Genomic DNA, 24048 nt, shown 5'->3' with positions numbered 1-24048 from the left:
ATTGTACACTGAAATGGACACAGCTGAACTTACTTAATACCTCTTCAATAATAGCCTTCTCTGTAAGTTAGTTTAAAATTTGACTCTCTCCTCTACAGCTGGCTATAAAAATTGCTGAGAACTACAGCCTGGGAGAGAGAAGGCCGGAAAGTTAAGCCTAAAAATAAACCTTGTGTTAAGCCTGGTGTGGCAGAATGGAATATTCTGCATTGCAGAGGGTTGGACGAAATGACTATCAGGGTCCCTTCCAACTCTACAGCTGTATGATTCTATGATCTATTTGCATTCATTTGAAGAATTCTTACAGTAGCTACATTGTTAAGTAGAATTGCTTTAATTGACACAGAAATGAAAAAACGCCTCAAGGTATATTGCTGCAGGTTTAACATGGGGATTTTCCATGGGGCTATATTAAAGCCAAGGAGAGTATTCTGAGCTCTTGCTGAGTTGATAATTAACTAACTAATGGCTGTAGTTACAGATAGGTAGCCGTGTTGGTCTGCCATGGTCAAAACAAAATAAAAAAATTCCTTCCAGTAGCACCTTAAAGACCAACTGAGTTAGTTCTAGGTATGAGCTTTCGTGTGCATGCACACTTCTTCAGATACACTGAAACAGAAGTCACCGGACCTTTCTATATAGTGAGAAGGTGGGGAGGGGTATTACTCAGAAGGGTGGTGGGAATGGGTGATTGGCAGATAGCTGCGATGAGCCTGTTGACGACTCTTAACGACTGCAATAGGTCTAACAGGAAAAAGCAAGGGGTGAGAAGGTGAAAAATGGCTTTGTCATGTATAATGAGATAAGAATCCAATGTCTTTGTTCAAACCAGGTCTCTCCATAGTTTTAAGTTTGGTGATAAGTTGCAATTCAGCAGCTTCTCTTTCCAGTCTATTTCTGAAATTCCTTTGTAATAGAACAGCTACTTTGAGATCTTGTATAGAATGTCCTGGGAGATTGAAGTGTTCTCCTACTGGTTTTTCTGTCTTGTGGTTCCTGATGTCGGATTTATGTCCGTTTATTCTTTGGCGTAAGGTCTGGCCTGTTTGTCCAATATAGAGAGCTGAAGGACACTGTTGGCATTTTATGGCATACACAATGTTAGACGATGAGCAATTAAATAGTCCCGAGATGGTATGTGTGATGTTGTTGGGGCCAGTAATGGTGTTGTCCGGGTGTATGTGGCAGCAAAGTTGGCATCTGGGTTTATTGCAGGCTCTGGTGCCAGTGTCCGTGTTAGGTCTGGTTGTAGTATTATTGTGGGTTAGGAGTTGTTTAAGACTGGGTGGCTGTCTGTAGGCAATGAAAGGTCTTCCTCCCAGAGCTTGAGAAAGAGAACTGTCATTGTCCAGGAGAGGTTGTAGATCTCTGATGATGCGTTGTACTGTTTTAACTTGGGAGCTGTATGTGATGACTAGAGGTGTTCTGTTATTTTCTTTTTTGGGTCTGTCTTGCAGCAAGTTCTCTCTGGGTATCAGTCTGGCTCTGTTGATCTGTTGTCTAACTTCATCTGCTGGGTATTTTAGTTCTAAAAAGGTTTGCTGTAGATCTCTTAGGTGAGAGTCTCTGTCTGTAGAATTGGAGCAGATGCGGCTGTAACGTAGTGCCTGGCTATATACAATGGACTGTTTGGTATGTTTGGGATGGTAGCTAGAGGCATGTAGATATGTTTGTCGGTCAGTTGGTTTACGGTATAAGGTGGTGTCTATGCGCCCATCCTGTATTTTTATAGTAGTGTCCAAAAAATGTATTTCTTGCATAGATTGATTCATTGTTAGGTTGATGGTGGGGTGAAAATCATTGAATTTCTGGTGGAAGGTGTCCAGGGTCTGTTGACCATGTGTCCAGATGATAAAAATATCATCAATGTATCGCAGGTACAAGAGAGGTTTGAGTGGGTAGGAGTTTAGGAAACGTTGTTCTAAATCCGCCATGAAGATGTTGGCATACTGTGGGGCCATGCGGGTGCCCATTGCTGTGCCGCTGATCTGAAGGAACAGGTCATCACCGAATTTGAAGTTGTTGTGGGTAAGGACAAATTGGCAGAGTTTGGTAGCAAAGTCCGCTGTGGTTTTATCTGAAATGGTATTCCTTATAGCTTGTAAACCATCGTTGTGTGGGATGTTGGTATACAGAGATTCCACATCCATAGTAGCTAGTATAGTATTGTTGGGAAGATTATTTAAAGATTGTATTTTCCTCAGAAAATCTGTGGTGTCACGTACATAGCTGGGAGCACTGATGGCATATGGTTTCAGAACAGAGTCCATATAACCGGAGACACCCACTGTAATAGTGCCAATACCTGAAATGATGGGGCGTCCTGGATTTCCTGGTTTGTGTATTTTAGGTAGAAGATAGAAAGTTCCTGGTCGAGGTTCTGTTGGTGTGTTTGTGAGGATCTGTTCTTGGATGTGTGGGGGTCCATTGTATATAGCCAGGCACTACGTTACAGCCGCATCTGCTCCAATTCTACAGACAGAGACTCTCACCTAAGAGATCTACAGCAAACCTTTTTAGAACTAAAATACCCAGCAGATGAAGTTAGACAACAGATCAACAGAGCCAGACTGATACCCAGAGAGAACTTGCTGCAAGACAGACCCAAAAAAGAAAATAACAGAACACCTCTAGTCATCACATACAGCTCCCAAGTTAAAACAGTACAACGCATCATCAGAGATCTACAACCTCTCCTGGACAATGACAGTTCTCTTTCTCAAGCTCTGGGAGGAAGACCTTTCATTGCCTACAGACAGCCACCCAGTCTTAAACAACTCCTAACCCACAATAATACTACAACCAGACCTAACACGGACACTGGCACCAGAGCCTGCAATAAACCCAGATGCCAACTTTGCTGCCACATACACCCGGACAACACCATTACTGGCCCCAACAACATCACACATACCATCTCGGGACTATTTAATTGCTCATCGTCTAACATTGTGTATGCCATAAAATGCCAACAGTGTCCTTCAGCTCTCTATATTGGACAAACAGGCCAGACCTTACGCCAAAGAATAAACGGACATAAATCCGACATCAGGAACCACAAGACAGAAAAACCAGTAGGAGAACACTTCAATCTCCCAGGACATTCTATACAAGATCTCAAAGTAGCTGTTCTATTACAAAGGAATTTCAGAAATAGACTGGAAAGAGAAGCTGCTGAATTGCAACTTATCACCAAACTTAAAACTATGGAGAGACCTGGTTTGAACAAAGACATTGGATTCTTATCTCATTATACATGACAAAGCCATTTTTCACCTTCTCACCCCTTGCTTTTTCCTGTTAGACCTATTGCAGTCGTTAAGAGTCGTCAACAGGCTCATCGCAGCTATCTGCCAATCACCCATTCCCACCACCCTTCTGAGTAATACCCCTCCCCACCTTCTCACTATATAGAAAGGTCCGGTGACTTCTGTTTCAGTGTATCTGAAGAAGTGTGCATGCACACGAAAGCTCATACCTAGAACTAACTCAGTTGGTCTTTAAGGTGCTACTGGAAGGAATTTTTTTATTTTGTTTTAACTAATGGCTGTCATCTGGTAGCTAACATGTGAGTGTTGTAACCTTAGATCATGTGATGAAGGTATTGAGTTGCAAATCTCCATTTTGAAGGGAGCTGCCTTCATGTCTTTTGTCTCAAGGCCCTGTGCAGCAAGAACATGCAAAATACCCTCTCTGACTGAGAGAGAGAAAACAGCTTCATTTGAGATTTATATTTTAAAAAACTATATGTTGATCTGATTTAAAAATAAACCCGAACTCCAGAGTTCTTCAGAACTCAGCAGGCAACATTCTAGACCAGGCATCCATAAATTCAGCCCTCCATATATATATTTTTGGGACTACAATTCCCATCATCCCAGACCACTGGTCCTGTTAGCTAGGGATGATGGGAGTTGTAGTCCCACAACATCTGGAAGGCCAAGTTTGGGGGTGCCTGTTCTAGACAGTGTCATGTTGTAAGATCCTTCATGAGGACCCAAACAATCACTGGAAAGGAAATGCTGGCACAAAGCTAAAGTTATTTTAAGTACAAGCAAGAATATACAATATTCAACCATATTGTAATTATTTTAAGGTAAGAAAGAGAAAGAGAGAAACCCACCACCCTCCCACCTCATAAGGGATTATGGAGGAAAGTACATCCCTTCGAGTTCACCTACAAAAAGCCCCAGGACCTATTTGTCTGCAATTTGGCAGGCTAGATCTATTTGCCTGCACATTTCACACGCTTTGGCCAAAAGGGGAAAAGTCATAGCCATTTTTTATTTTTCCCATTATAGTGAGTGAGTAATACAGAGCTTCATTTTATACAGAGTGGAACGGAAAGGGAAGCATGGATAAGATCAGAGAGAGCACATAACAATTCAGAAACAGATAATATATATTTTAAAATGCACAGATGCATATACATTAATCCCCTTAGTGCCCCCCGCCAAATTGGTGACATTCAAGACTCCAGTCCCTTCTCAAGTACAAGCTGCGTTACTTTGCATCTACACCGAGCTGCGAAACATTGCTTGAATAACTGCATAGATTGGCGGTGATCCTGCTGCAGAATGGACATTATCTCTGGATACAGAGTGATATATTTTGTACATTCCAAGTTGGCATGCCTGTGGGCTTAAAGAGTAAAATGTGAAAAGAAAAGAAAAGAAAAAGAAGAGAAGAAGTTAGAATTAAAATGCTAGTACGAATACAACCCTCAGTAAGCTAACGAAATATCAACGCTGTCTTAAAGCTGACTTCATTAACTTGGTGCCCTTCCCCTGTGCCCAAAGCTGGAGGGGCTATTTGCTGATAAGAAAACTCCCACCGATTTAGAGACACGACTGACGGGCATATGCTAATACCCAAAGTGGCGGGTGGCCTTCGCAGCGGGAATTTGACAGGATAAAGGCTTTAGAGAGTGTCAGATCAGGATCCACTCATTGGGCTAGCTGGATGTCAAGGAGTGGCAAAAGCAAAAATAAGCAGGCTGTAAGTTATTTAGCGAGGCTTGGAACTGCAATGAGGAATGAAACATTAAGGTTCTTTTTTAAAAAGTAGTTCGTGGACTCTCCTTTGGGAGATTGTGGAAACATGTAATAAATCTAAGCTCTTTCGGCTAGGTTTAGAGTTTCACAAATTCATGAAGGATAAGACTAGCCACAGCTACTTGTCAAGATGGCTGTGCAGTACCTCCAGGAACAGAAAGACCATCCATTTGAGTGCCAGTTGGTTAGAACGTGGTCTGATAAAGCCAAGGTTGCAGATTTGATTCTCCTATGGGACAGCTGCATATTCCTGCACTTACAGGGAGTTGGACTAGATGAGGCTTCCTCAACTTCGGCCCTCCAGATGTTTTGAGACTACAACTCCCATCATCCCTAGCTAACAGGACCAGTGGTCAAGGATGATGGGAATTGTAGTCTCAAAACATCTGGAGGGCCGAAGTTGAGGAAGCCTCATCTAGTTCAGGCATCAGTAAACTCGGCCCTTCAAATGTTTTTGAGACTACAATTCCCAGCATCCCTGACCACTGGTCCTGCTAGTTAGGGATCATGGGAGTTGTAGGCCAAAAACATCTGGAGGGCCGAGGTTGAGAAAGCCTGGACTAGATGGTCCTCAGGGTCCCAAATCTATGCTTGCAGGCTTCCCATTGGGGCATGTGGCTGACTACTGTGCAAACAGGATGCTGGACTAGATGGGCCTCTGGTGCGATCCAGCAAAGTGCTTCTTGCATTCTTAAGTTCTCGCAGACAGCAGGTGTCTGAGCTGTACCACTGCACAATGCAGGTGGGTGGGGGAAAATCACACAACTGAATGTTCTTCCGTGCATGTATTCAACCCCTGGCTAATTTTAACAGGTGTTTATACTCCCAGCTGCCAATAATGCCTTTCCCAGGAGCAAATAAATTGGACAGAGTTAGGCAGAAAGTAGGTACAGGATTGTTGTCTGCACCAGCGGAAACACAATTATCTCTGTCTGGGAGCAAACCTGCCAAATTTCTGCAACATCTCTGCTCACGTGGAGATTTCATTTGGATCAGGGGTAAAGGGAATGTCTTTGCAGGCTGTCGTTGCAATAAATTTAACGTGAGCGAGGGATCCCTCAGGTTCTTAAAAAGTCAATGAAAACACACCCCGTCATTGCTAAACTGATCACGGCTCACTTATGCCAAACTGTTCTTCATTTCCTGCAGTGCAAAAACATTGAAAAGCCCCAGTGCATTATAAGTATGTATCATGCAAAGGGGGTAAGTGCATGCAGCGCGATCACAAAGGAGACTTGCACACTATCGCAAAAGATAATTGCTCTGTGGCAATCATTTAGACACAGTGCATTTTATACGGAGTGATGCATCTGCTTATTTGAAGGGTTCTTATCAAACCAACTGGCAGACATTCAAGAGAATCCCAGAAACATACACACAAAGAGACACGCACACAAGCCCTAGGCTTGGTCTGTCAGTTCTTAGTCATTCAACCTTATGAAAGCAATCATGAAAGGAAGAGTCTCTCCTTCATCATCTCAAAGGCACAGTAGCCTACAGCAGCCTACAAATTTACGCACACATATAATTTGGCGAGAGGCCATTAGAGGATATGCTTTGCACAGCCCATGTTCAATTCCTGACATCTTGGCTAAAAGGGACCTCTCATGGGGAACACGTGGAGGCCCCTAGTTGATGCTGGGCTTCAGCATCCATCAACACTAGTCAGCATGGCCAGTGGTTAGAGATGATAGGAGTTGAGAGGCCATCAATATCTGGGGGACCAGACATTCAGCCTGCAGAAGAAGAAGACTGAAAGCTGACCTGATAAAGGTAAAGGTAAAGGGACCCCTGACCAACTCTGGGGTTGCAGCACTCATCTCTTTTTAGTGGCCGAGGGAACCAGCGTACAGCTTCCGGGTCATGTGGCCAGCATGACTAAGCCGCTTCTGGCGAACCAGAGCAGCGCACGGAAATGCCGCTTACCTTCCCGCCAGAGCAGTACCTATTTATCTATTTGAACTTTGACATGCTTTCGAACTGCTAGGTTGGCAGCAGCAGGGACCGAGCAACGGGAGCTCACCCCGTCACGGGGATTAGAACCGCTGACCTTCTGATCAGCAAGTCCTAGGCTTAACCCACAGTGCCACCCGCATCCCTTTGAAGCCATCTTCATGATAGCCATCTTCAAATATCTGAAGGACTGTCATGTGGAAGATGGAGGAAGATTGCTTCCTGCTGCTCCAGAGGGTAGAATCCAAAGCAAGAGATTCAGAAAGGAGATTCTGACTAAACATTGGGAATAAATTTCTCACAGTAGGAGATGTCAGACAGTGGGATGGAAGGTGATGGACCTCCAATGGTAGTTTTTAAAGAGTGGGTGGATGTTTATCTGATGGGGATTCTTTAGCTGTGACTCTTGCATTGAAGAGGCTGGACTAGATTACCCTTATGGGTCTCTTCCAGCTCTCTGATTCTATGATTCTGTGATCACAGGATTTCCAAACCCATGGTGCAGAAATGGTAGTCTACACAAAGCAAAATGGGCCATGGTCTGATTTACTATACGGCAGTTTTCCATGAATGGAATGGGCCGTTGTTATGGAGGGCCCTAGATCAGTGTTTCCCAACCTTGTGCCTCCAGCTGTTTTTGGACTACAATTCCCATCATCCCTTGCCACTGGTCTTGCTAGTCAGGGATGATGGGAGTTGTAGTTCAAAAACAGCTGGAGGCACAAGGTTGGGAAACACTGCCCTAGATAGAGTCATACCTCATGTTACGTTTGCTTCATGTTACGTTTTTTCAGGTTGCGTCCTGCGGCGACCCAGAAGTACTGGAAAGGGTTACTTCAGGGTTTCACCACTCACCCATGCGCAGAAGCGCTAAATTGCACTTTGCGCATGCACACAAGCGCCAAATCACACCGCACACCTGTGCAGATACTGCGCTTCAGGTTGCGGGCTTTTCATGTTGCAAACGAGCCTCCAGAATGGATCCCATTCGCAACCAGAGGTACCACTGTATTGAAAACCTTGCACAGGTGGGGAGAGAGAAATAAACTGTGAGGAACTTGATCACTCACAAGCGATAAATAAATCAACATTTTAAAATACATATTCCTTGTGTCGTCCAGAAAAGTAGAGGTGAGTGGGTTAAACAGATCTAAAAGAGGCCAATTAAATGCGTTGAAATGTCAATAAAACATGAAAAGTACAGCAGATATACAGAGGAGGGAAAGTAAGTACTAACTGGCTTTTCTTTCTTTTTTTGCTACCTGTTTTATGAGTATGTATTAGAAAAACATAAAATCCACCCCTCCAGCAGGATTTAGGAATGGAGAGGTAAAAGCTAACACAGCAATTCCCTCGGAGCGTTTCGCTCTTGCAAACGGAAATGCATCTGGAGTCAAAGGGCAGGTTGTGGATATTGTGCTTATTTGTTATTCGGAGAAATATCTTTAATATTGTAACGAGGCAAAAGAGAGAGAGAGGGGAAGAATAGAAAATGGTAAATGCTTCTATTTCTCCCCCTGAGGTCATGTCTGTTCTGCACGCTGAGTCTCCAGATGCCAGATATTTCCCAGGGGAACATGGCTGCAACATCCATCGCTGTGTTGCTCTGTGAACTGAGCATCTCAGGAGGATATTTCATCTGTGGTGATGGTGACAGGTAAATTATCAGGGTGATGGTGATGCCCTGTCACTACAATGAGCTTAATTCTATAGTTGGGCAGATGTGGGACTTTGGAGTCCTCTTTTCCCCTTCTACTCTTGCTCTCTGTGGCCCACTCCTCCTGGCACAGGGATGGCTGAGACAGTCTGAAGACTGAATCCCAATCTTCAGTCCTACTGAATTTTAATTATGATGTCATACTCTCCAACATTCCTCAGAGGAAAACGGGGACATTTTGTTCTACCTTAGTACCACTGGCCAGAACGTTTTCTCCTGGTCAAGCTCCAATGTTATTAGAGAAAACACACAAAACGGCAGCATTTTAGGCACAGAAATCTTTGAATTTATGTATTGCGTTTAGGGGAGTCTGAGGGGAAAAGAAAACCCCAAATCAATAAATACAGTGGTACCTCGAGTTAAGAACTTAATTCCTTCTGGAGGTCCATTCTTAACCTTAACCTTAACCGTTCTTTAGCTAATGGGGCCTCCCGCTGCCGCCGTGCCACCACCACCCGATTTCTGTTCTCATCCTGATGCAAAGTTCTTAACCTGACGTACTATTTCTGGGTTAGCAGAGTTTGTAACCTGAAGCGTCTGTAACCTGAAGTGTCTGTAACCCGAGGTACCACTGTACAACTAACTCTATGTGTCTGTGTGGAGACTATGCAATGTCACCATGTACTTATGAATATTTCGGAAGCATGAGAACTTTGAAAAACCATTATTGTTGGGATTGTGCAGGTACATGATATGGGGTGAACCAGTGGCGTCACAAGTTGGGGGGCGGGGGGGCGGGGCGCCCTGGGTTCCATGTTTGCGAGGGTGACAAGAAAGAACCCCACAGAGTACTAGCCCTGCTGCCCCAGCCCTGGCGCGGCAGCGTGAGCAGCCATTGTGCCGCCGCAGCCACAGGTGGAGGACCTCCATTCGCAGCTGCAGCCATGGGAAGAAGATCCTGCCACTGTCCATATGGCGTTTGAGCGACGCCAACAGCAAACCAGTATGTACAACGCATGTGTGGTGTCACATGCATGTGCTGTACGTCGTGACGTCGCACATGCCCTGTACATAGCGGATTGCCACCAGTGCTGCTGGAGCGCCGTACGGACGGCGGTGGGATTCCTCCGCAATTTGCAAGTCCAAAATATGGATGGGAATTCAAATGGGGAGCATGGCAGAAGCACCTCCTCGAGGAATTTTGTACTGTGGTTTGTCCTCAGGGTAGAACAGGCATGAGTAGTTGATAAAAAATGGAAGTCCTATGCTTACTTTTCAAAATCCTTTGCCTTAACATGATTTAGGCAAAGTTCTTAAAGAGTGGCGAGTGGAGTTTAAAAGACTACAGTGGTACTTCGGGTTACAGAACCTTCAGGTTACAGACTCCGCTAACCCAGAAATAGGACCTCGGGTAAAGATCTTTGCTTTAGGATGAGAACAGAAATCCTGCTCCAGCGGCGTGGCGGCAGTGGGAGGCCCCATTAGCTAAAGTGGTGTTTCATGTTAAGAACAGTTTCAGGTTAAGAACGGACCTCTGGAACGAATTAAGTTCTTAACCCGAGGTACCACTGTATATGCAAATGAACGAATAAGGGGAGACAAATGCGACCAATTTTGCATCCCCTAAATGCAGTTCTCATTGGAAATTTTGCATTTCAAAGGGCTCACAATGAGAGTGACCTCAAACTTAACACAGGGACTTGAGAGAATCCCAGAGACTAATTTTTGCAATGGCTGTGCAACTGTTTGGAAAGTGATTGATCGAGAAATAGAGAAGATTAAAAAGAAATGGACACAAGTTGAGATTTGGGGAAATTGTATTGGGGGAGGGGGAAAGGATCATAGGTCCATGGAGGACCAGAGAGGACAGGATTCCATAGGCCGCTAAGCAATGTGGCCATGCCAGTGGGCTGCTTTTGCCCAATGACTGGCAGCTGTTAAATAGGATGAAGTCCCAGAGGCTCTGGAGGGGGAAATAGTCCTGCAATCTGGCCTGCTCTCTTAACCACTAGCCGACGTATGACGCGGTGGTAAAAACAGAGAGCCAATAAGCAAAACTGGCCCCATGGCATCAATTTGGGAAGAAAGAGCAATTCCATGGAAGAGAGCTGGCCGTGTTTTGCCCTTATTTACAGCGTTCGTTAGGCTGAGTTATTGCTTCACTCAACATTTCTTCATAGATGGGAACTGCTGTGGCTGCATCAATCTTTTCCCAGTATTTCTCTGGAAAGGCCGGAGGGGAGGTGCCAGAAACATGCAGTAACCGGATGCACCATCTTTCCATAGGAAACATACAGGAGGCAGCGTTAAAAGCAGATCTGGAGAGCAGAGACTTGCCCTAAAGACGTAACATTTTCAAGCAGGGAATTAAATGTAGAAAGCATTGAGAACCCCACCAGTCACAAGAACCTTTATGCATTCTTGAGAGGTATTTCTTCCAAGTACAGGAATCACCACATTGCATTATGTGAGCCAATCTGCCTTATGTTGGTCGGATGTGTGGACCATCTAATCCAGGGATGGTAAACATCAGGCCAGGGAGATGAATGTAGTCCTCTATGTCCCTGAGACTCTATCCATATCACACCACTTGAGAAGGTGAACAACCTTCTCAAGCATCCTTGAGGCCTCTTCAAGCATCTGTTTTGAAGGTGCAAATGAGAACCCCACTCCCCCACTGTGGATGTGAACACTGGGCATAATTCCCCAGTGCCAGTCTGAAAATGGCTCATGTTCCCATCTTGGAAACCCTATGGTTTCCCTTTCAGACTAATATCAAACATATACAGGTCAGAGTGTCTGCCTTGCACACACAGTTTCATCAGTGGGACAAGGCTCACCCCACATATTCCAACTTGCCCCTGCAATTATTTACCCTGGACACCTCCAGGTGCTCAAGCTGGTACTGAAAATATCCTAAAGTAGGATTCAAGGTGGACCAAAAGAAATAAATACACCGGCGTTATGTCGATTATGGCTGGCCATCCAAATTGAGAGAAGTATAGTAGTCATCAGTATACACAGAAAATTCAACTCTCAAATCCTTGGTTAGTTCTCTACTCTGAGGATAAGGGAGATGGATCAAACATCTCCAGGAGTTTCTCCAAATCTCTCTTCTTGCTCTTCAAAGCTGCTCCAGGGAAGGAAATGACATACTTATAGAAAGGGCTTTGCAAAGGAGCAGCAAGGGTCTCTCAGTACGAGACACAGCTGGCTCCTCTGTGCTCACTGAGCCGAAGAATCAGTGGTGCATTTTCTGCTTTAGAAACTTGGGAGGATGACAGCTGGCTCAGCTGTATTTCAGAGAAATTATTTCTAAGGAGAGGAAAACTCTGTGGGAACTTACTTCACCTTGACATTGCAGACAGTAAGTTCCATTTTGATTTTGTGCATTGGTATGGATGGAGGAGTCTGGACCCCATGCCAGGGTGGGTGAGGGCTGGCAGAGATGCTGGGCAAAGCCATGGGACACTGACCCAGGAGACATTTTGAGGCAGTCAGTAGCAACAAGGAGCCAAAAGCAAACACTAGACAACAACAGTGAGCAATTTAAAGGCAGCAATAGCTGGCCATCAGCACCAGAGGGTTCAGGACCAAGGACAGCTCCCAAGAATCATGGATGTTGCTCCAATAAGAGTCAGAGCCTGGCAGAACCCATACATATAAGGTCAGACTGATAACTACATATATGGAAGGCTGCCTGCCCCGTGTAAGAGTCAGAATGTTCACGTAAAACAGGGGGCACCACACATTTTGAGCCCCTGGGCATATCTGGCACTTTGAGAAAGTGTTGTGGGCACCAGTCACAAAATGGCTGTCATGGGTGTATGGCATAACACAAAATGGCTTCCATGGGGGCCTGATGTAAAGGCTGCAACATCTTTAGAAAACCACAGAGCAAGAAACAGGAACACAAAATGGTGCGATCATATCCAACCCACACCACACATCACAGGGTACATGATGTCTCCATTAGTCTCTGCTGTGGTCTCCCACAGAGAAAGGTTCTTTGCACCTTTCCTGTGTTCAGAAGAGATGGATGGGTGACCAACACTGACACCTAATGAAAGGTGGACATGGTTAACAGAACATGTGTTTAATGTGGGGAAGGCTGTGCCTATGCAAAGAGGAACTGAGCAAGAAGAGGAAACAGTTGGTCATGCATTGTGAATTTTTGAAGGAATATTGACCAAAACCTTTTGCCATAGGAGGTCTTGGTAGGCACAACATTGAGAATCCCTGCTTTAGACTCTTGATTGTGTGGCCTCTAGATGCGCCTTCCACAAAAGGCAGATACACAACCACTGACCCTTGGGCTAAAACTGCTTTAAACAGGAGGGCCATTTTGGAAGGATTAACTATAGTCTTTTACTTTACTAAGTTAAATACTCCCTACCAGACACACACCTACAATCTTACAACAAATTTAACTGACCAGATGCCCAGGTGTACTGCTCCTTCCTCTGCATCAGGAGTAGCTAACCTGGTGCCCTCCAAATGCCATTGGACTCCCAACTCCCTCTATCTCCAGCCAGGATGGCTAATGACCAGACCTGATGGGATTTGTAGTCCAAGAACTTTGGGAGAGCCACAGGTCACCCACTGCTGCTCTACAATCAAAAGGAGAAAAGGAACTAGAGACATATTGTGATAATCTGGGGCTGTTGAATGACCTTCCAATGCTAACTGTGCTTAAATGTATTTCATGTACAGTGGTACCTCGGGTTACATACGCTTCAGGTTACATACGCTTCAGGTTACAGACTCTGCTAAACCAGAAATAGTACCTCAGGTTAAGAACTTTGCTTCAGCATGAGAACAAAAATCGTGCTCCGGCGGCACGGCAGCAGCAGGAGACCCCATTAGCTAACGTGGTGCTTCAGGTTAAGAACAGTTTCAGGTTACGTACGGACCTCCAGAACGAATTAAGTACTTAACCTGAGGTATCACTGTAATCTATCCTGGGAGCTGGATGTAGTATGAGGCAGCCTTCACTAACCTGGTGCCCTCCAGATTTCTTGGATTACAACTCCCATCAACCCCAGTCAACTGGCTGCTGAAGGCGGTATGGGAATACCGAAAATTCTACCCACTTTGCCTAATAAAGCCGGACAGCACATCTGCAATACATTTCATTTTACGTTTTGACCTACCCAAGTTGCTTCCACACTAACCAAAAATAAAGTTGCTGCTCTTGCCTATAACAGTTCCCTTGAGCCATCTGGTTTTCTTAGCTTCTGCATCCATCCTATGAGATGCCATGAAAAGCACCTACCTGGGAAAACCCAGAGGGTTTAATTCTTGACCGAAACGGAGATGATTATGATGATGACCAGAAGAACTGCCAGGCCAGCGGATATGACGCAGCACTTGATCCTCCTGGCTCGTCGCTGAAACAGATAAAGGAAAGAAACCAGGATGAATACATTATCCTCGAGTGGTAGGACTGGCTGATTGCTATGGGGCATTGGGTGATGCCTTCTGAGTCAACTGCAACTGGGCAGCGGCGTAGCGTGGGTTGTCAGCACCCAGGGCAAGGCAAGTAATTTGTGCCCCCTAACCCCTAACCTGCCGCCGTTGCCAGCTTCTTCTTGCTGCTGCCTGGGCTGGGGTATTTACGGTAAGGTAGCCACGGCAGTGGCGGCGGGGGGTCCGTGTCAGGTGATCTGAGGCGAGTTGCCGCTGGCGCTGCCACCCAAACGACGCCGCTTGCCCGGAGGAGGAGGGCAGAGAGGCGAGGAAAATGCAACATGGCCCAGCAGCTGCAGTAGCAGCAGCAGCGGCGGGGCTGTGAGGAGGGGCTGCCTGGCGCGTCCTCCGTGGCCCTGATGAGTGGGGACCGCGGCGAGCGCTGAGAGCCGCTGCCTGCCAGACGCCTTCAGCCCGGACGCGCGCACAGCTCATCAGTTCCGCGAGACATGGGGCTCTGCTACAGCCTGCGCCCGAGGCTCTTCGGCGACTCCGGAGGCGGCGAGCACGCCCCCCCCCAGATGTTGCGCCCGGTGCGGCCGGCCCCCCCTGCACCCCCCACGCTACGCCACTGCAACTGGGAGCTGATTTGCACATTCAGAGAAATGGAGAAAAGTAGGTGCATCATGAGTGAGGTACTTGGAAACCATGCATCTTGATATGCGTGCATTGGACATCCCCACCAGCTTTGGCCAGTGGCCCAGCTGCACCCATATTTGGACAGGGGCAGCCTGCTGTCTTTGTTCTGGTAACCTCTAGGTTCAATTACTGCAACACGTTATGCGTAGGGCTGCCTAAGCTACTGCAGAATTCAGTGGCCAGGTTGCTCACCGGGGCAAGATTTACAAGATTTACAAGAAAGAAGATTCCACCTAAACATTAGGAAGAACTTTCTGACAGTAAGAGCTGTTCGACAGTGGAATTTGCTGCCAAGGAGTGTGGTGGAGTCTCCTCCTTTGGAGGTCTTTAAGCAGAGGCTTGACAACCATATGTCAGGAGTGCTCTGATGGTGTTTCCTGCTTGGCAGGGGGTTGGACTCAATGGCCCTTGTGGTCTCTTCCAACTCTAGGATTCTATGATTCTAAGATTTTTTGAACTTATTACACCAATCCTGGCCTGACTGCACTGGCTTCCAATTAAGTTTCCAGGCCCAATTCAAAGTGCTGGTTTTGACCTATAAAGCCTTAAATGGACCAGGACCACAACACCCGAAGGACCACCTTTCTCCATATAAACCTGAGAACATCATCTGAAGCTCTTCATTGTGTGCTTCCTTCACAAGAGGTCCAGAGGGTAGCAACAGGAGAATGGGCCTTTTCTGTGGTGGCTCCCCATTTGTGGAATGCTCTCCCCAGGGAGATTTGCCTGGTGTCTTCATTATGTACCTTTAGGCACCAGGCAGAAATGTTAACCAGGCCTTGGGCTGATTGACATACAATGACCTTTTAAAATGTGTTGTGCAAGGGGGTATTAATTGGTTGTCTTAGTTTTTGTTATGTATTTTGTGTTTTTTACATTGTGATTCTTTGTTGTGAACTGCTCCGAGATCCATGGGTAAAGTGCGGTATGTTTTCGAGCACAATTCAAAGTGTTGGTTCAGATCTTTCAAGCCCTAAAGAGCCTCAGCCCAGTATACCTGAAGGAGCGTCTCCACCCCCATGGTCCAGCCCAGACACTGAGGTCCAGCTCCGAGGGCCTTCTGGCGGTTGCCTCACTGCGAGAAGCGAAGTTACAGGGAACCAGGCAGAGGGCCTTCTCAGTAGTGGCACCCGCCCTGTGGAATGCCCTCCCAGAAGATGTCAAGGCAATAAACAGCTATCAGACTTTTAGAAGGCATCTGAAGGCAACCCTGTATCAGGGAAGTTTTAATGTCTAATATTTTACATTCTTATGTGCTGTAAGCCGCCCAGAGTGACTGGGGAAACCCAGCCAGATTGGTGGGGCAGCATTATTATTATTATTATTATTATTATTATTATTATTATTATTATTATATTATTATTATTATTATTATTATTATTATTATTATATTATATTATATTATTATTAATCCCATGTAACCACATCCCCTCCCAAATCTCTGAATGTGTGAAGTTGTCCTCAGCCCCCCACCCCCCAGGAATAGTTACTACCTTCCCTACAATCCCAGCAACAAGCAGCAGCAAAGCTTTGTGCAATCTGCTGTAATAAATGCTATTAATAGCCACAGCAACTTGCACCTACAGCTGTTCCCTGTGCTGCTCCTTGTGGGCTCTGACTCTCTGGTAAACACAGGGGAAAGGAATAAAATCTTCAGAACGAGCCATTTCCCCTTTGTTTATTGTTGCCCGATCTTCAATGCTAACTGAACTTCCACTCTCCTTTGATCAAATCTGTTGTTCGTGCAGTTCCCACGCATTTCTGTTAAAGGGGGCAAGACGTCCATGCTACAGAGAGAGAACCGGGCAAAGTGACCTTTTAAAAGATGTACGAATTATAATGCATTGCCCGAACCCGGCAACCTTTAAGGCAAAAACTTCCTTAAAATGTATTTGCTGTGAAACATCACTGCTTTGACAGTGCAGCCTGGAAAGGCCAATTGTATCATTAACCACTTTTTTTTTTGTCTGGTGGAGAGGAGTTATTTAAATTGTGACTGAGTTGCTATATGTGACATTAACATATGAGAATGCTGGAGGTGAAATAGTTAAACAGGTTACCCAATCAGGACCCAGGGGATGGAGTCAGGGGGACTATAAAACCAGCTCTGGGGGGAGTTTGTGAAGGAGTTCATTGGGAGTTGGATGGTTGGTTGGAGTGGGAGTGAATTGGGATAGAGTTTGTGGGTAGCTTGAGTTAGAGTAGCGAAATAAGCTGAGTCAGGAATAGTTAGGGGCTACGAAGACAAGTAAATATCTGAGAGGTGGTTTAGTGAGTGAGAGCAGGTAGTGGAAGTTATAGGTCTGGATAGGCACCCCATGAATGTAATTGACTGATACTGTTTATGAAACCACACGCTTGTTAAACTGCAATAAATAAACAGAAGTTTATATCCCAATTTAAACCGGACTGGACTCAGTATTGTACCAGGTAGGGCCTGGGTGGTGGCAGCAAGAAATCAAGTGGTGGCACAGGGATCAATAGACGGTGAAACGTCCGGGGACCCTGTGTGATCACCACACTATGGTCTTTAACAGGATGTTCAGGAAGATCCAGGGTCTCCCTGTGGGGGACCACTTCTTACAGCTAATCACTTCTTCTCCTTCCTGGTTTTGTCACATGGGTGATTCCAGCCATTTGGGCATCTTGCAAGAACAAAGATGGCATCATGACATGGGTTAGCCAATCTGACCTGAGCATGGGAATTAATCACTGGGGGGCAAATCAAGGCAGCTTAGAGTGAGATACAGTTTAATGAACAATGCCGGCCAGTCAAGGAACATGAAGTGGATGAAATTGCTGCTAAATTATACAGATAATTAAATGAGTTGTCTTCATTCACTCAATAATTTGGTCAAGTTAGACCCACCCCCCTTTCCCCACACTTTGCATGACAATGGCTCAGATAAATCTTTCCTATGTTCTTATCTCATTTTATCATCAACAATCCAAGAGACACGATAGGTTGTGAGATCATGACCCAACCAAGAAGGGATTTAAGGATGAGAACCTAAATCATGAGGCTTATAGAAATGTGAGTCCATGGTGCTACAATCACTTCCCTGCCCATCCTAAGCTATCAAGGATATTCCAGCACATGTGAAATTATTTTATTTATTTAAAATATTTGCACATGCTTTAAGCTTAAACATGGAAAGGAAACTAGGTATGCTGCAGATTGGACTAAAGATTGGTTTAATCCTGCAATTCAACTTCCAATGGAAGCCACACAATAGCTGTGTCAGAGAACTGTAGAGATGGAAGGGACCATGAGAGTTATCTAGTCCAACCCCCCAGCTATGCAGGAATTTTCTGCCCAGTGAGGGGCTTGAACCCACAATCCTGAGATGAAGGGTCTCATGCTCTACCGAGGTATTGTAAAATAATATCTTGGCTGTTTCATCCTCCAGCCAATGCTCTCTGCCCCAATGACAAACCTAGACAGCACCTTAAAAAGCAGAGACATCACCTTGCTGACAAAGGTTCCTATAGTTAAAGCTATGGTTTTCCCAGTAGTGATGTATGGAAGTGAGAGCTGGACCATAAAGAAGGCTGATCGCCGAAGAATTAATGCTTTTGAATTCTGGTGCTGTAGGAGACTCTTGAGAGTCCCATGGACTGCAAGAAGATCAAACCTATCCATTCTGAAGGAAATCAGCCCTGAGTACTCACTGGAAGGACAGATCCTGAAGCTGAGACTCCAATACTTTGGCCACCTCATGAGAAGAGAAGACTCCCTGGAAAAGACCCTGATGTTGGGAAAGATGGAGGGGGCTAGGAGAAGGGGACAACAGAGGAAGAGATGGTTGGACAGTGTTCTCGAAGCTACCAGCATGAGTTTGACCAAACTGCGGGAGGCAGTGGAAGACAGGAGTGCCTGGCGTGCTCTGGTTCAGAGGGTCACGGAGAGTCGGACACGACTAAACAACTAAATAACAACATCAACAGCTAGCGCCTCACCATCTCTCATCCAACCAGAGTCCTCAAAAACACTTACTCAACCCAATTTTTCTACTGTTCATGCAGAGCCGTCCTTGTACCTTATCTGGAGTTGTTTGTCACCCTCATTTGGCTTTTAGGTTTCTCCTTAACTGGTTCTTACCAGTTTTGTGGTCAAGCTGCATAGTTAGACTGCCTCACAGATAACAGGTTTTACAGAGTTTCTACCTCATAGCAGAGTGATTAGAATTCAGCAGATGCTGCCTAACCCTAAACCGATGATATTTTGCAGATAAAAAACTGATCAAGAGCCCGGTAAATAATACAAGGGGCAATAAAACAGACAAACTCCTTCGAAACCAATTTTCCTACCAATTCCTCCAGCTGTCAAATGTCTTCCTCACTGACAACTAACTCCCAACTCCCAAACTCAAACTTCCAGCCAATCAGAGCCAGCTGCCAGCCGGATCAATATCAAAATTAACCCTTTGAAACACACCCTAAGCCAGCCTTTCTCAACCTGTGGGTCCCCAGATGTTGTTGAACTACAACTCCCATCACCCCTAGCTAGCAAGGCCAGAGCTCAGGGGTGATGGGAGTTGTAGTCCAACAATATCTGGGGACCCACAAGTTGAGAACCGATGCCCTAAGTGATCCGAAATCCCTACTCCAGTGCAAAGTAACATGGGCACATTAATGCCCCCAAGGGGCTAATGGTTGGTTGTGAAATGCAAGACTTGCCAGATTGTTCCTACCATTTAACTTCCTAGATTATCTAGGCCTCGGGGTGATCTCAGGATACAGGCAATTAACTTCAAGTAAACTACTTGAAGAGGAAAACTTTTCCTCCTTCATCTGAACAAGACACTTCGCTTATCCACTTACGTGAAGGGGGGAAAGAAATTGAGGACAGACCAACCCAAAGTGATTACCAAAATAAGCGGATTACAGCTAAAGAGAAGTTCTAATGACATAAAGAAGCCAGCGCTAAATGATGATCTTTTTCTTTTTCAAGTTTAAGTACAAGGGATATGACAACCCGACGGAATGCATGTGATACATAACATAAGATTTCTCACGTGGAATCCAGATTTATATATAAGTAGCTGTCAGGACTGCTAGAAGAGAGAGAGATAGGGAAGGTGTTGCCTCTGCTAAGCCTCTGAGCAGGACACCAAAATCCTGGCTCTGTGGCCAGTTTTATAATCTGTAGAAACAAGTTGTTTTGTTTGAGGGATGGGAGGCAGGAGCAGAGGAACATCTGCACTGTGATACTGGCTCCCCAAACTAACTAAAGCCTAAGTTTTACTTTCCAGATGGGACTGAGTAGTAAATCAGAGGTGGCATATGCACCCACTTCTCTTGTTTCTTCATCTGCTTTCTGCTAGCTGGAGTTTCTTCCTTGTGGCAAACTTTCACTCGATCCACAACCTCAGTGTGGAGCTTGAGGTGTCACACAAAATAGCAGCTGCAGGTCAAGAAGAATTTGTTCTTCTATTTCCTTGTTCTCAACCTCCCATTCTTCCTCCAGGAGGGAGTGCAGAGTAGCTAACTCCCTGGAGCCTGGCGGGAGTTGAGAGCCTGGCATCGTCTGAAGGGCCACAGGTTCCCTACTCCTGCCTTTTGCTTCCATTTAGTGGGCATGATCGTGGGCAGAATCCTCTCCTCAAAAGCCAGCTCAGTCGGGCTTTCTCCCAAGGAATGGTGTGCAGAATTATTAATCTGTATATGATGGAAGCTGCCCAGGGTGGGTGGGGCAACTCAGATGGGCAGGGCACAAAGAATAAATGTATTATTGTTGTTACTATTAAGGCTCTGAAGATCATTGAGCGCTAACTTATTACATACTTCAGGATCCTCTGCAAATTTTTTGTTGGGTGCTGACCAGAGTGGCTGGGGAAACCCAGACAGATGGGCGGGGTATAAATAATAAAATTTTATTATTAATGGCACAACATAATGGTAACTAGGATGTAACAGTGCATACAACATAGAAGGGGAAACACGGAGGCTGGTTCAAAGATATTCTCCTAAATGCTCCTGGAAGACAACCGAACATTATTAGAGAGAAAGTTCCAGAATCACCTCAGGACTGCAATACTTCAAGGATGCGGGTGGCGCTGTGGTCTAAACCATTGAGGCTCTTGGGTTTGCTGATTGGAAGGTTGGTGGATCGAATCCCCGTGACCGAGTGAGCTCCCACTGCTCTATCCCAGCTCCTGCCAACCTAGCAGTTTGAAAGCACGCCAGTGCAAGTAGATAAATAGGTACCACTGCGGGGGGAAGGTAATCGACATTTCCGTGCACTCTGGTTTCTGTCACAGTGTTCCATTGCACCAGAAGCGTTTTAGTCATGCTGGCCACATGACCCAGAAAACTGTCTGCGGACAAATGCCAGCTCCCTCGGCCTGAATGTGAGATGAGCATCACAACCCCATCGTCGTCTTTGACTAGACTTAACAATCCAGGGGTCCTTTACCTTTTACCTTTTACTTCAAGGACCACCTCTCCCCATACGAACCAACCTGGACCCTGCGATCATCACCCGAGTCCCTTACTTTGTGTGCCTCCTCCAAAAGAGCTCCAGAGGGTGGCAACATGAGAATGGGCCTTTTCTGCAGGGCTCTCCATTTGTGGAATGTTCTCTGCAGGGCGGTTCACCTGGTGCTTCAATTTTAAAAAGGTAAAGGGACCCCTGATCATTAGGTCCAGTCGTGACCGACTCTGGGGTTGCGGCACTCATCTTGCTTTATTGGCCAAGGGAGCTGGCGTACAGCTTCTGGGTCATGTGGCCAGCATGACTAAGCCGCTTCTGGTGAACCAGAGCAGCGCACGGAAAGGCCGTTTACCTTCCCACCAGAGCGGTACCTATTTATCTACTTGCACTTTGATGTGCTTTTGAACTGCTACGTTGGCAGGAGCAGGGACTGAGCAACGGGAGCTCACCCCGTCGCGGGGATTCAAACCGCCAACCTTCTGATCGTCAAACCCTAGGTTCTGTGATTTAACCCACAGCGCCACCCGCGTCCTGATTTTAGGTGCCAGGAAAATGTTCCTCTTCAACCATGTGCTCGGATGATTAACACTCTATGGCTTCTAAAATGTTTTATTATGATGATGTATTTTGGCATGAATTGCTCTGGGATGTTTGGATAGAATCATAGAATCATAGAGTTGGAAGAGACCACAAGGGCCATCGAGTCCAACCCCCTGCCAAGCAGGAAACACCATCAGAGCACTCCTGACATATGGTTGTCAAGCCTCTGCTTAAAGACCTCCAAAGAAGGAGACTCCACCACACTCCTTGGCAGCAAATTCCACTGTCAAACAGCTCTTACTGTCAGGAAGTTCTTCCTAATGTTTAGGTGGAATCTTTTTTCTTGTAGTTTGGAACCATTGCTCCGTGTCCGCTTCTCTGGAGCAGCAGAAAACAACCTTTCTCCCTCCTCTATGTGACATCCTTTTATATATTTGAACATGGCTATCATATCACCCCTTAACCTCCTCTTCTCCAGGCTAAACATGCCCAGCTCCCTTAGCTGTTCCTCATAAGGCATCGTTTCCAGGCCTTTGACCATTTTGGTTGCCCTCCTCTGGACACGTTCCAGTTTGTCAGTGTCCTTCTTGAACTGTGGTGCCCAGAACTGGACACAGTACTCCAGGTGAGGTCTGACCAGAGCAGAATACAGTGGCACTATTACTTCCCTTGATCTAGATGCTATACTCCTATTGATGCAGCCCAGAATTGCATTGGATGACGGATGGTATACAATTCTTAGTTATAATCTCCATCTTTCAAGGAAATGGAAAGAAGAAGCCCCAACCAAGGAGAACAGACAACTAAAATTGATGGAGTATGCAGAAACGGCGAAACTTAGCAGAAGAAGAGAGACTTTTTAATACAAAATGGGGAAAATTTGCAGACTACTTGAAGAATTATTGTAATCAACTTATATCATTAGCAGAATTGACAAAAACTGTGGTAACAATAAGTTAAAGGGAATGCAAAATGAAAATTAGTAAGCAGGTTTGAACTGAATATGCAATGGCACAAGATATAACTTAAGTAACCACAGAAATGGAGGGGGGGGGTCAGTTTGAGGATTTGGCACTTTATGTTGACTGTCATTTTTTTTCTTTGTTAAAATATTTGTGAAATGGGGAAATGAAAAATTAATAATAGTAATTGTAGTAGTAGTAGTAGTAATAATAATAATTTGGGGTGGCCACCACAGAGCCTAGGACTTGCCAATCAGAATGTCGGCAGTTTGAATCCCCGCGATGGGGATATAATAAAAATATAATAAAACATTAAACATTAAAAACTTCCCTATACTGAAGGGCTGCCTTCAGATGTCTTCTAAAGGTTGTATAGTTACTTATGTCCTTGGCTTGGGGTCACAAGCCAGCTGATGAAAATAGGGCAATTTACCATACCCTCCGGGACACGGGTGGCACTGTGGGTTAAACTACAGAGCCTAGGACTAGCCGATCAGAAAGTCGGTGGTTCGAATCCCTGTGAGCTCCCGTTGCTCGGTCCCTGCTCCTGCCAACCTAGCAGCTTGAAAGCACGTCAAAGTGCAAGTAGATAAATAGGTACCACTCTGGCGGGAAGGTAAACAACATTTCTTTTCTTTTTTAAATAAATGTTTATTAGCATTTTCAAAAACCACACAAAAACAAAAATTAGACAAAAAATAACAGAAATACAAAAATCCAAAACTTAAAAAACAATTTAAAAAGAACACATAAAATTTCAATTACGTATTTTCATTTAACTTGTTTCTCAGACCTCCTCACACCTCCCCTTCCTGTATTCCAATTTAAATTATTAATTCAACAAATCTTTATATCCAAACTTAAACCTCAATACTTGTACATCATTGCTCATTTTTAAACATTTTTCCTAAAGTCGACCAAAATTTCCCTTCCACGGCTTTCCCAAATTCCATATAGATAGCAAAACAAAATAAAAACAAAGCAAGTTATAGTTATGTACCCTTTGGATTCCCAGACTCCACCCACCCTTTTCCCGGTTTCAGTCCCCAACAAATGTTCATCAGTCTAATGTACTGTTTAGCCTGGAGATCTCATGTCCGAGGCTCTTAAATCTCTTTCAGTTCCTCTCTGCCGGCCTTTTTGATAGTCCTTAATGTTAGGCCCCAAATCTCGGAGAGGCTCCGGCCCAACAGGATCCATATTTTTTCCAGACAGTCCTCCATGCTTAAAGATAAAGCCTATGGGGTACTCCAAATCTTGTTTCATGCTCCTTTCAAATCCAAATGTCCCCATGGCTCCAGCTTCCACCTTGATGAAATTTATAATCCTTCGGTCTTC

General features: G+C 45.2%; 1 protein-coding gene across 1 annotated transcript in view; it reads right to left on the bottom strand.

Moving 5' to 3' along the window:
- Positions 1 to 4264: 4264 nt before the first annotated feature.
- Positions 4265 to 24048, bottom strand: part of TSNARE1 (t-SNARE domain containing 1) — a 383201-nt gene continuing 363417 nt past the window's right edge. The window contains exons 11-12 of the mRNA XM_081874759.1: positions 13940 to 14054; positions 4265 to 4641 (exon numbers count right to left, since the gene is read on the bottom strand). Of these exons, the coding sequence (XP_081730885.1) occupies positions 13959 to 14054 (96 nt within the window). The 3' untranslated portion in view covers positions 4265 to 4641; positions 13940 to 13958. The remainder of the gene's footprint in view (positions 4642 to 13939; positions 14055 to 24048) is intronic.

This window comes from Podarcis erhardii, assembly GCF_964252035.2.
Source record: "Podarcis erhardii genome assembly, chromosome: 8".
Taxonomy (NCBI): domain Eukaryota; kingdom Metazoa; phylum Chordata; class Lepidosauria; order Squamata; family Lacertidae; genus Podarcis; species Podarcis erhardii.
Note: the sequence above shows the minus strand (reverse complement) of the source record. Positions and strands in the feature narration are given on the sequence as shown.